The following is a 13,366-nucleotide window of genomic DNA, read 5'->3' as shown; positions in this document are numbered from 1 at the left end:
TCATACACAAGCCGGTGATACTTTATTATATAAGACAGTTGTCAAAAGGACAGTTTCATTTCTGTTTCAGAATCCCCACATTCCAGTGATCCATCTGCTGACACAGTTAACATAAACTATTTGCTGATATTTACTGAGTGCTTGCAATGTATCAGAGTCATTAAATAAGATGCAACTTCTACTGTGAAAACTGGAATCTTCATTAGGACACAGACTTAGAAAAGGCCCAGTTTCAAGGATTCTGACTTGCACAGACTGAGCACTTCCATTTCCAGAAGTTCGAATACCTCCTTTCTTATCTAAATGAGAGAAAAGGGGGGGAAAGATATTAAGATCAAGCCAAAATGTTCTTGGTGAATAAATTCAACCATCAGGACTCCCTGATATTTACCCAGCTGTTATGGCCAGAATCAGAGAGGGCAAAAGTCCTAACACACATTTGATTCAGAGTTGAAATTTTTAAAATTATTATTATTATTATTTTGAGACAGAGTCCCATTCTGTTGCCCATGCTGGAGTGCAGTGGCGTGATCTCGGCTAACTGCTATCTCTGCCTCCCAGGTTCAAGTGATTCTCATGCTTCAGCCTTCTGAGTACCTAGGATTAGAGGCATGTGCCATGATACCTAGCTAATTTTTCTATTTTTAGTAGAGACAGGGTTTTGCCATGTTGGCCAGTCTGGTCTTGAACTCTTGGCCTCAAGTGATCTGCCTGCCTTGGCCTCCCAAAGTGCTGGGATTAGGTGTGAGTCACTGTGCCTGGCCTATTATTATTATTGTTTTGTAGAGACAGGGTCTTGCTTTGTTGCCCAGGCTGGTCTCGAACTCCTGGCTTCAAGTAATCCTCCCACCTTGGCCTCCCAGAGCACTAGGATTACAGGTGTGCACCGCCATGCCTGGCGGAATTAAAATATTTATATAAATGAAGGAGGAGGTACTATATAAAACATTAGTTTCATTAAAGTGCCCTTTTGTTTGCAGCCATTCAAAATAAAATGCTATACAAAGGTGTTTCAAGGACTCCACAGTGTGCTTTCTGTAAACAAGATTATATACAATAGTTCAGTATAGGATTTTATTGCCTTAGGATAACTGCTAAGAATGACAGCAACAGAATAAAAATAACTATAGGTGACAAGATGTTTTTGGACATTTCTCATTATTAGAATTAGAAACTTAGTAGATTAGTCAGATTTAATATTATAACTGAAATAATCAACTATGGCCTCATGCCTGATATCAAATTTGTTAAACCAGTTTTAAGAAACCAGTTAAGTCAGGGGACAAAATGCACGACTGTGTATGTGTGTGTGCATGTGTGTGTGTAACTGAGCAAATTGTTTTTTAACCTGAACTGATGTCTGAAATAACTCACCGATCAATTATAATCAGGTTTGGTCAATCTGGAGATATAGCTTTATGTGATAAATTAATTCATTCAGCATGTTTGGAAAAGTATTTCCAAGCCTCTTTGATAGTTACTACCATGATTTGTTCTTGGTTAGTGACTGGTAACCATTTTTTTTTTCCTAACAGCTACTGTGAAGCATCAGGCTAGATTGAAAAATTAGCCCCATGATAGCGTGGTAGGTGGCAAAGTAATTTTTTCACATTATGATGATAATGGATTGTTTTTAAAAATATATAATGAGCTAATACTGTGCCCACAAAGGCATTCAGTCATTCAATTCTAATCAACTGAGACATCAAAAAATGTCCCCACCCCATGAAACCAAAATATCTTTCTAAATTAAGTAAGTGGGTTCTGGGGAATCCATGTGGAGATGCTGGCAGAGGCAAGTTTGTACCCCTGCTCCCCTAACCCGAGCCAAAAGTGCACATATAAGAATGAAAAATAAAGACGAGTGTGTCTACAAAGAAAGGCACAGGAAAAGTGCAGGTCCTTCAGATCTTCTTGTTTCTCAAAATGGTCCCTAGTGAGGAGAGGCCATTGGTCATTTAAGGAGCAACAGAGCTGATTCCCGTGAAACACATGGAAAGGATACAATTATGTGTAAGGGGACGAGGTGGGCTCTATAATTATAGTTAGCTCAGAGTTAAAAAAGAAATCATTTCAAAATCTAAAATGTGCTGGCTCCTCATGTCAAAGACTTTATTACTGTGTTTGAACCAAGTTCAAATAGAGAAAAAATGATTAAAGGCAACTGCTGGTTACGTGGTACCTCAGGAATGTCCATCATTCTCCTCAACTTCTGATCTCTCCAGTTCCAGTCAAAAACCAGAAATTTTAAGGGGTTCAAATTAAGGCCACCTGAAAGAGACAGGGAGAGAGTTGCTGCAGTAAAGACCTCATGACATAAGCTTATTAAAATGATTTTTTATTCTCTGGGTTACTTTTTGTCTCATATGTTGTCCTCTCCCCCAGTAACTAATCTCCGCACATTAAGTGCTGCCCTTCCCTGATGGAAAACAAATGCAGCACTCTGAGACTTGCTCTTTTTTTCATCTCATCACTCCTCCTGAGGAAAGCAGAGAAGCTGCTCTTGCTAAGCTCCTCAAATGCTCACACGCTGGCCAGGCCTCCATTTCATGAAGCCCCAGAGGCTATAGTCTCATTCCTGACAGGGATTTACTAAGCTAAATCCCGCAGTTTGGGGTAGTGGCCTTTCAAAAGAGTTGAGTCCATGGAGTCTGCATGGCTCTCAGGAGGTGAGTGGGGAGAAAGATGAGGACAGGGCTGGGTGGTTCATTTTAGGCAGAAAAGGAAGTTGAGATGAATAGGCTCTATTCAGCTATCCTTTGATGAGGTTGGTAAATCACTTAATGACTCCATTCTCTGTTTTCCTGTCTGTCTAGAAGACAATTACGGACGGCGAGGGCTGAAGGGGACCTCAGGGATTGTGTAGTCCTCAGATGTCTCACAGTTGGGCATACAGTCAGTTCTAGCCTCTGCTCCAAGCTGTTCCACATCTCTCGTGTTAACAGTACCTGCAGCCTTCCTCTCCTGCGGCGCTTCCCCTCAGCTTTTCCCTGTAGTATTTAAATATTTTCCTCTTTGCCCCTAATACTTGTTCATGCTTTTTATAATTCAAATGCCTGTTATTAAAAACTGTCTGCAAAATTAAAATAAAAATAGTGAACTGGAAAAGATAATGAGTTGATCGTCAGTCTTCCCTTAATATAACTGCTGGCAGGAAAGCAAATAGGTACAGCCTCTCTGGAATGAAACTGAGCATAATATTATAACAGCTTCAAAATGCTTTTATTTGATCTTGAATTCCTGACCTCAAGTGATCTGCCCATCTCAGCATCCCAAAGTGCCGGGATTATAGGCGTAAGCCACGGTGCCCAGCCAAAATGCTTTTATTTGATAAAATAAATTTCCTTCTATGACATATCCCAGTGAAGCATCAGAAACATAAACACAGCTACTTGCAAAAATGATCACTGCCACATTATTTATAATAGCAAAAATTTAGAAACAACCCAAAGCCTACCATAATAGAATTGCAAAAAAATAAATTTACAATAGAATATTGTAAATAGCGTAGCTATACAAATGAAAAATTAAACGTGCTTCATGACAAGGAAAGTAAGTCCTCATGAGATATAGCGAGTGAAAATGGTAGGTTATAAAGTTATGAGATGCAGTATAATCAATCTCTGTTGTATAAAAATAAACATACAAATGTATAGAAAAAAGACTGAAAGGAAATACATTCATTATTAACAAGAGATTGCTTCTAAAGTGACTTGTTTTCTTCTCTGTACATTTTTGCATTTTCAAAGGCTCCTACAGTCAGAAAATCCCCTTCGTTACTAAATTAAAACAACACAACTGTCTGTAATTTATACATCCCAATGTCATAGGATATCTTTCAATGTCTGAAAACTCTCCTTATATATCAAACATATAAACATTTTATTAAGTTATAAACAGCTACATATATGCTATTGGTGTCACTCTGTTAGATTTTTCACTTTTAGGGTGCTGGGACTATTCTCTTTAAACACTTTGTATGTAGCCAAATACCTGTGGTTAATGAATATGAAACCATTCATCCAATTAGAATCAGATGTAAAAATTATTTTCATTAATATTAAAAAAAAATCGCCCTTTAAATGATTTTTCCATATGAAATAAGCCTTCATATTGAGGTCTCACAACTCTGTAGAGATCTGACTTCAATAGTCTGGATAGCTTTGCTTTTAATCTTCCTCTCTTTCTTTTAAATACAGAGAAGAGTAATCCTGTTGCATGGGGTGGGGGCTGGGGAAGTCTGGTGACACACAAAAAAATGTGGATTCCAGGAGGGGCTGGTGGTGAATCTTTAGCTAAAAGCTGTTAGGGAGGCAGGAACCAACCTGAGAGTCCATCCTTAGCTTCTCCTGATACCCAGCCAATTACTCCCAAATCTGTGTCTCATAGAAGGCCTTGGTGCCTCTCATCTGTTCCTTAACTTTCAAATGCCATAGGATGTCCACAAGACAAAAATCCAAACTCCTCGGCTTACTGTTCAAGGACTTTCCTCAAATTTCTTTCTAGTTACATCACGTGCTACTAGAGCCCACGAGGTCTCCAAGCAAGAAAGTTGGTCTCTTTAATAAATAACTAATATTTGTTAAGTGTTTAGGGTGTGACACTTAGTGTGCTGAGCTCTTTATTGGCATTTTGTTTTTATAACAAACCTTTAAGTAGCTACTATTACTATCCCTGTTGTTAGCACAAAGAAACGGGCTGAGAAGGGTTAAGTAACTTGCCAAGGTCACAGAGCTGGTAAGTTGCTAGACCTGGGATTTGAATCTGGAGGTCTGAGTCCATCACAGGGGCTCTTAACTACAACACTGTTTTACCTCCTCATCAATTCCTTGTGATATACCACGTGCATGTGCCTGCTTTCTGAGAATCTCACTGGGCTGTTCTCCCATTCATGAATGCTTCCTCTGACCCTCCCGGCCTATTTCAATCCTCCCCACACTTCAAAGATCAGTTAAAGACCCTGCCCTGCAGATTCAGGCCAGCATAACTATCTCCTTCTCATTTCAACTCTTGTAGGACTTAGAAGTGCTCATTTGGCTCTTGGCATTTACTGCCTCATGCTATCGATCTCAGTCTATGTACACTTAGTTCTTCAGCTGGATCAGGAGCTCCTTGAGGGGAAAAGGCTCTAGAACCAGGAAAGCCTGGACTGATAGACCTTGGGGAGGGCGACTTAACCCTCTGAGCTTCAGTTCTCTCTCATAAAAAATAAAAAGGCTAGCCTGTAAGGATGCTGTGAGTGCTAAATGAGGTAACATATGTAAGGGTGTCAAGCGTAGCACTGCGTACAAGTAGGAACTCAAAAATGTTGTTTCCCTTCCTTGTCAGGGGCAGCCAAATTTGTTAGTTGTTGGTATTTGTACAAAAGTCTGCATATAGTGGGTTCAACTAACCCTGGATGATTTTCATCTGGAGAGAAACAACAGTAGTTTTAGCTTTTGTTGCTCCCTGGCAAATGACCATCTCTATAATGAGTTACTACACTGATGAACAGATTACTTTTAGATATATAAAATAATCTGAGAATAGCTCCAGACAGTTATTTTAAAAAAAGCTCTATTATATAATACATAAGTAATTTGGAAATAAGTATTGAAAAGAAATCATTCAATCTGCCTGGTAGGTAGAAGAGGTAATAAGATAATCGGCAGGTTAGCAGGTTCTTAGGCTACTGGCTTTGAGAAAGTTGGCAAACTATAAAAACCCACCAGTGGATGTTGTCTAGAATACTTTCTGTAAAGCACTAAAAGAGAAACACATTTGGGAAGAACTATTATGGAATGCCTGCATTACTTTCATGGAAACTACGTTTTGTTTTAGTATGTTTTATATACCAGCCCTCAAAATGGGAGTCTCCCCAAGACTCAGTGGAGTGACAGGGAACTGCTCAACTCAAGCAGTGGCTGCACAGTGGTGGAATGGAGGCTATGTGGATCCACTAACCTGCTTATAGCAGCTGGAATTTGACTCTGTTTAGGTGGGCACATGTACTTCAGTTTGCCACAGTCCTTATCATTCCCTATTGTGCTATACTTGCTGGTTGGTTTCAGAAATTAAAGGCCGAGTTTCCAATTCCTGAGTTAACACAGAGGTCTGGTTTTTGTATATCCTGAATTTAGTTTCTGAGACTCACATGTGGGTAAGGCAAACTCCCAGCCCTGGGCAAGAGTATCACTGCCCTCTTGTCATACCTTGTTTAACAAGTTCTTTAATTCTCCCCGGAGTTCCTACACCCAGGTGCACCACACGCTTCTCCAGCAACTTTACCTGCTCCTGGACCTGTTCCAAGATGAAAGAGAAGAAAGAAAAAGAAGTCATTGAGAAAGTGCAATCTTACACCAATTTAGAACATTTTATCTCAAAGTTAAGAAAGTGAAATACAAATGGAGCTACCCTTGTGTAGGGTCGACTTCCAGGGCAGAGATGAGCATATCCCTAGAAAACTGGTAAATCTTCAAGGAATCAAAGGGTCAAGCCTCAGGTTCTATACAGGGACGGAGCATGGCAGTAGCGACTGCCGTACAGGGGAGGTAGGTATGCGGAAGCATAGAATTTAAAAAACCAGAAAAGTTGTTAAATGTTACGTAAGGAAGGAACTCAATAAAATACTTGCTAAGAAGATTAGGAGAAGAGGTTGAAAGGAAAAAGCTGAGGTCTGGGAGAGGCCTTTAGGGATCACACAGGCCCTTGCTTACCTTTATGTGCTTTGCAAATAATTTTATAACTTTGCCGTCTCCTCTGAATGCTGTCATCGACCTAATGAAAAGAAGTAGGTGAATGCTTAAGAAAACCAACTCATTCTAGGCCACGATGACTACTTAAGTATTATGTCTTGCTTTATTCAAAGGATGTGTGCATATGTGTGTATATATGTGCATATGTACACACAAATTCTGAGATTTGCAGGTTAGCCAATCTTTGCAACGAGAGTGGGGTGGCCTTTTATTCAGGCACATATCTGGGTTGGCTTCACACTGCCATACACAAGGTCAACCTTACTTAGGCTTCCTTGATTATTGAAACACATGATCTGCCTTTCACTTGTAATACAGAATTCCTGTATTTCAGGTCCCTGGCAGAAAATTCATCTTCCAACTATGCAGTGCAGTTCTCATACAAAATTTGGTTGCAAAAGATATCTTGGAGCGGTGATGTCAGCCTGTTCTCTGTGGAGCCAAGGGCGTCTACAAAGGTCTGCCTGTGGTGGCCATGAGGGAAGCCAGGAGATGAGCCTGAAAGGGGGAAGAGGGAGGGCTTCTATCCTTCTATCACAGCTGTCCTTTCTTATCTACTTTGTAGACTAAGTTTCTCTATAAAATTTTATAGGTGGAAATGGAGCTTCAGCCAAGAAGCAAGAAAAGAAGGAAGGAAGGAAGGGAAAGAGGAAGCAAAGAAGGAAGGAAAAAAAGTAAGAAGAAACCACTGACACAAAGGACTGGCTGAATTAAAGCTATGAGGGCAGGGGGTTGTTGTAAATGAGGTGATCTGGGAAGCAGGGGTGAGGACTGAGGGGCACTCGAGAGTGATGCCCCCCGTAAAGGGGTCAACTAGTGCTCAGCTTTGCCAGTTATGATGATGTGAGATTATGGGCCTAAGACCCTCTGATTTTTAGAGAAGCCAGAAATCTAGATTTTTATATGTGCAATCTGATTTTAAATATGGGCAAGTCACTCACAAATTTTTTAGGTGCCAAATACTTGTAGGGTAAACTTAGCCTTTGAGTTGTCACTTTACAGTCTCTGGCTTATACCAGTAGGACAGGCAGTCCATTTAGTTTCTAGGTAGTCAAAAATCTAGATCTATCTACAACAATCCAGACCACCAGCTCTGAGGGCCGAGACGGCGCTGGTGCACCTGCTGTGCCTGCCTTTCTACCTCTACTTTGGCATCAGGTCCTCAGCTGGCACCAACAGCTGCTCTATAAACAGCCACATAACATTATCTGTCCAGGGTTTTTGTTGAACAGATGATACTGAGAATGCTGCTGTCACTATGTCACAGAGGGGAAAACTGTATTTCTCAGGGAACTTTTTTTTTTTCTTCTTAAACCCACAGAATGTCATCAATCTGGCAACTGATAATGTTTCTCAACAGATCCTGGCTGTTGGAAAGTGTAGGCCCCCAGTTGGGGCCACCTTTGCAACTGTACAGGGATTTATGGATGTGATTTTCAGCACCATTTCTAGCTTGCTTCACCTAATTTTCTGTTCTTTATTTTTTCCTTGCTTCTATTTTCACAACCTGTTTCTCATTTGTTGAATGTATTTCTATATATCATCTATATTTGAGGATAGACCTAACATGGGTTTACTACTTTCCTTCATACATCGTTATTATATTTTGAGAAATATTGACCAGTAAAAACATATGAGTTTGCAAAATAGTGAATCATGCTATACAAGTTCTGTTGCCTCAAGTTTTTACTTACACATAAGCTTTCTCCATGGCAAGGTTAACCAGGAAGACAATTAAAAATAAGTCATGGCTCTCAATAGAACAGATGTTCTTATAAAAGTTAGAATTATTAAATATTAGTCTTTATGAATAGGGCTTGTTATGCCTACTCAGAAATCACCTTTTGCAAATCACCTAACCTTGAAATGGATCATAGTACTACTGGGGACACAAAAAAATACTGCGAATTGGTAAATGAAGTGTGACAACACAGTACTTTTATGCCCTCAGTAAGGAATTTATGTGTAACAAAAGCTCAAATCAATTTGATAGCTTTATTTTAAGAGTCCACCTCCAGGCCACACTCTTTGCCCTTAGCATCTGAATCTGAAATGAGGTAGTTTTTAAAGCACTGAAAAGTCAATGTGAATTCCCATGATTTCAGGACCGGCAAGTACAGCTGCCCGGAAGCAGTTGGAATCTTCAAGATAATTATGTTTAGAGCAGAAAAAATGGAAAGAAACACAAGTGTTTCACTGGGGGATTATATACTACAATTTAATGTGTGTGCATAATGTGATACAATTTAATGTGTGTCTCCAGTGGAGAAAGGAGGGTTTGAAGGACTATTACAGTTTAACAACTACTTTTCTAAATTCATGATTAGATTAGTTCATTTAGAAAAAAACAGATGTAAATAACTATTGAATGTCTAGATTTGCACCTTAGTCTATTTGACCAAGTTCCTCTTTCTTCATGACTTGGATTTTCCTTTGTTTTGTCTCCTGTCAAAGCCTGGCCCAGAGCCAGGCTCTCAGAGAGAGCTGGTCCTAGCAAATCCCATCTGACTCTTACGGCTCTTCTCTGAAAGCTGAATGTTACCACTGACCAGTGGAAGCCTTTTTGTTTATTCTACAAAAACTACAGTAAATGAAAACATATGTGAAAGCACTTAGTAAAGCACTGACAAATTATCTTTAAAACATAATCTTTACCTTTAAATTTTTGTTCCATTTGGAATTTATCTTGTTATAAGTGAGATATGAATCCAACTTTATTTTTCCAGATGGCTACTCAGTTGTTCCAACACCATTTATTAAACAATCCATCTTTCCCTATCGAGTTCTGATTTGTCACCTTAGGCATATGCTACATTTTCATACGCATTTGGGTCTGATCCTGAACTTTCAATTCTGTTCCACTCATCTGATCTGTCATGCATGTGCCAGTTCCATACTGTTAATTATTTTATTGAGACTTCAGAGTGCATGTGTGTGTATGTGTATATATATATATATATATATATATATATATATAAAATTTATAATCTCTAGGCATATAATCCTCTCATTAGTATTCTTTTTCAGAATTTCTTTGCCTATTTTTAGTTGTATATTATCCCATAAGAATTCAGAACAAGTTTATCCAGTTAAAAAAAAAAAAAAACACGATTCTATTGGAGTTTTACTAGGAATATGTGAAATCTGAAGGCTACCCTAAGTAAAACAGACATCCTTACAATATTGAGTTTTCCTATTCAAGAATATGGTATACATTTTGGTTTGTTCAAGTTTTCTGCATCCCTCAGATGATGTTGTCTGTACATAAGTTTTGGTAAGTGTAGTCCGTGGTAGTCTATCTTTTCTTTTTATAATGGAGATGGGGTCTTATTATGTTGCCCAGGCTGGTCTCAAACTCCAGGGCTCAAGAGTCCTCCCACCTCAGCCTCCCAAAGTGATAGGATTATAGGCACGAGCTGCTGTGCCTGGCTTCTGTCTTTTCTTGTTACTATTTTAAGTCAGATCTTTTCTTCTAACTGGTTGTTTGGGGTATGATCTTGCTTTTACCCTTGCTCTCTATAATGTGTGCTCTCCACACAGCAGCCAAAGTGAACCTTTAAAACTCCTCAAAATCCTATAATGGCATCCTATCTTGGGGTCTTTTGTGCTTACTCTCCCCTCTACCTGGAATGCTTTTCTTCCAGATAACTGCTGGGCTTCCTTCTTCACTTTGTTCAAGTCTCTGATCAAATTGTCATCTCCTTAGAGAAGCTTTCTGTGACCACCCTTTTAAAAGTAGTCCTGATCTACTTATATCCCTTTGCCATGCTTTATTTTTCCTTACATAACTTATCAATGTACCTGACGTTATAATGTATCTTCATTTGTTTATTATCTGTCTCCTCCACTGAAATATAAATTCCATGAGGGCAGGGACTCTGTTTTGTTTATTGCTACATCTCCAGCACATAGAACATAATAGCTTGGCATATATCAGTTATTCAGAAAACATTTATGATATGGAATAGGTGAACCTTCCAACCTAATGAGCTCCAGGGATCGGATGGCTGAGCTGCAGATGATCAGCATCAGGACCGATTTCTTCTCACTGTGGTTCTTCCTAAGTTTTACCCATTTAGGACAAACTGGAAAAAAGACCAGAAAACAATTATTTGAAATATGGCAAAACAGGGCCCACCTCCCAAGTTGAGTATTTCTTCTTTGTTGAGTATTTAAGCAAAATAAAATATAGTAAGCATGGTTCATTATAATTACAATTATAATTCAATTTTCTGGTTATTGTAAATATTAGATTAAAATGAAGTATCATTAATTTGTAACACAAAACAAACATACCAAGTGCCTAAATGTGACTAATTTTAAAATTAAGTAAAAAAATTTGGAATATTAGATTTTTGATATTTTAATTTAGGTTTGATACTTGAAGACAATGTGGATTAAATAGGAAACGAATTATGATTCAATCATGTTAAATTTTAAAGGGACATTCAACATAAGATATAAATGGAACAAACATTTAAAAACAGCAAACATTTACTAAATACTGACACGGTGCTAAGCACTTTACATACATTTTCTTTTTAGTTCTCATAATCTAGTGAGGTTGATTCTATTATTACCTAGATTTACATTTTCTGAATTTGAAGCTGAGAAAGGTTTATGAACTCAAGTTGAGTGTCATCAGAATTGCTTGTAGTTTGAAAGAAGAATGGAAACTCTCTGTATGTAAACTATTTCATTGCTGGCCATGAATAAATGACCAGTTGATATGAATAATTTAATTATTGCTGGCTACATATAATACATATTGAAGGGCCAGACACAGTAGCTCATGCCTGTAATCTCAGCACTTTGGGAGGCTGAGTGGGGAGGATCTCTTGAGCCCAGGAGTTTGAGACCAGCCTGGGCAACATAGGAAGACCCTGTCTCTACCAAAAATAATTAAAAAAAAAAATTAGCTGCTTGTGGTGGCACGCAACTATAGTCCCAGCTGCTTGGGAGGTTGAGACAGGAGGATCGCTAGAGCCCAGGAGGTTGAGGCTCCACTGAGCTGTGACCAGACCCACTGCACTCCAGCCTGGGAGACAGAGTGAGACTCTGTCCCTCTCCAGCCTCCCAAAAAATACATTTTGAAAAGATAAAATTAGATTGACTTCATAATAGCCATGGTCTGAGTTCTAAACATGCAAACAGAATTTCAGAATCTCACAGATGGAACACATATCACATAGTCCATCTTCCTTGTTTTTCAGATAAGAAATTAAGTCCAGGGGAGTACTCAGTGACTCATCTCAGGTCAAACAGCAAATTGGTGGGGGACCTGGGACTAGAACACCATTCTCTGGATTCCTAGAGCAATAATGGCCTAATGTGTTATAAAACAAAAACAAGACCAAAACCTAAATTCCCAAAGCCAGAGCAAAATAAGAATGAGTTTAAATAGATTAAAATCAGAGTTTACTTACTTTCTTTTAGGTATGAGGAAAGACTGTGAGTCAAATCATTGGCCTTGAGGAAACAGGAGTCTAGAAATATGATAAACATACTTTACAGAGAATTTTGTAAACACACACACAATCAAAATAGATTATACGTGACTTATGAGTGATGTATAAGGTTGTAAAATATTAGTGAATTGGGGGCCCATTTTATATCTTAAAGTGTTGCCTATATTTAAAATAACAGCAGCAGCAACAAGTAAACTTTTAACCTGTCACGGAGCTGCCCACAATTTCTTAGAGCAGTGAAATAGGAGCTTCTTATATCACTCAGCAGATTAATGAAGCACCTTTATTTTCCAAATCCATAAAATAGGGACTACACAAATGCAAAATGAAGTGGCTAACAAATCTATGTAAACATGTTGAAACTCACTAGTTATCAGAGAAGTGCAAGTTAATATAATGAGATCATACTTTACACACTCATTAGAATGGCAACTATTAGCAAGATGTATACCAAGTGTTGTTGAGAATGCAAGTTGATGGAAACTCTTGTGAACTGTAAGTGGAAGTATAAACTGGTATAGATATTCTGGAAAGTAATAATATTAATATGTATATACCCTATAATTCTATCATTTCAATTCAAGGTAAATAATAGAAAGAAATTCTTGCATGGTCTATTAAGGATAGACACACAAGGATATTCATCCTGACATTATTTGTGATACCAGGGTGCTTGAAGCAACCTAGGTGTCCATATCTGGGAAAATGGATGAGTATATGTGGTAGATGGAAATGCTGGAATATTATGTTGCGTTTAGAAGTAATGAACTAGATATGCATAAAACTACTTAGTCATATCTGGAAAAACTGTCAAGTGAAGAAAGAAACAGAATGAAAGCATTAGCACAAAGCCATTTTAGATACATTTTAATATGTATATACATACAACGGATGACATATTTTATAAGAATATATACATATTTTTAAAAATTCCTATCATATGAAAATAGAGTTTGGATTAGGGAAGAATGGGAATAATGTCTCAAAATACAACACAACATAACAATACAGTAAAAAACAATATAACACATTAAAATAAAACAGGGGCTGGACTGATCAAAATGAAATTTATGTTGTGACCCAGCACATATAACTCATTAAGTGAGTAATTCAAAGCTGTTTTCTCCTATACTGTTGTGGAGCCTTTGGTGGTCTTTATAATGT

General features: G+C 38.2%; 1 protein-coding gene across 5 annotated transcripts in view; it reads right to left on the bottom strand.

The window, feature by feature from the left end:
• Positions 1-13,366, bottom strand: part of CMSS1 (cms1 ribosomal small subunit homolog) — a 370,501-nt gene continuing 357,135 nt past the window's right edge. For all 5 annotated transcript variants that reach the window (XM_054482990.2, XM_054482988.2, XM_054482993.2 and 2 more), the window contains 6 exons: positions 12,161-12,220; positions 10,717-10,819; positions 6,696-6,756; positions 6,192-6,279; positions 2,183-2,271; positions 1-299 (listed from right to left, as the gene is read on the bottom strand). In XM_054482990.2, coding sequence (XP_054338965.1) covers positions 216-299; positions 2,183-2,271; positions 6,192-6,279; positions 6,696-6,756; positions 10,717-10,819; positions 12,161-12,220 — 485 coding nt within the window. In that variant the 3' untranslated portion in view covers positions 1-215. The remainder of the gene's footprint in view (positions 300-2,182; positions 2,272-6,191; positions 6,280-6,695; positions 6,757-10,716; positions 10,820-12,160; positions 12,221-13,366) is intronic.

Source organism: Pongo pygmaeus, chromosome 2 (assembly GCF_028885625.2).
Source record: "Pongo pygmaeus isolate AG05252 chromosome 2, NHGRI_mPonPyg2-v2.0_pri, whole genome shotgun sequence".
NCBI lineage: Eukaryota > Metazoa > Chordata > Mammalia > Primates > Hominidae > Pongo > Pongo pygmaeus.
The sequence above is the reverse complement of the archived record's forward strand: the minus strand, read 5'-3'. Positions and strand labels throughout refer to the sequence as shown.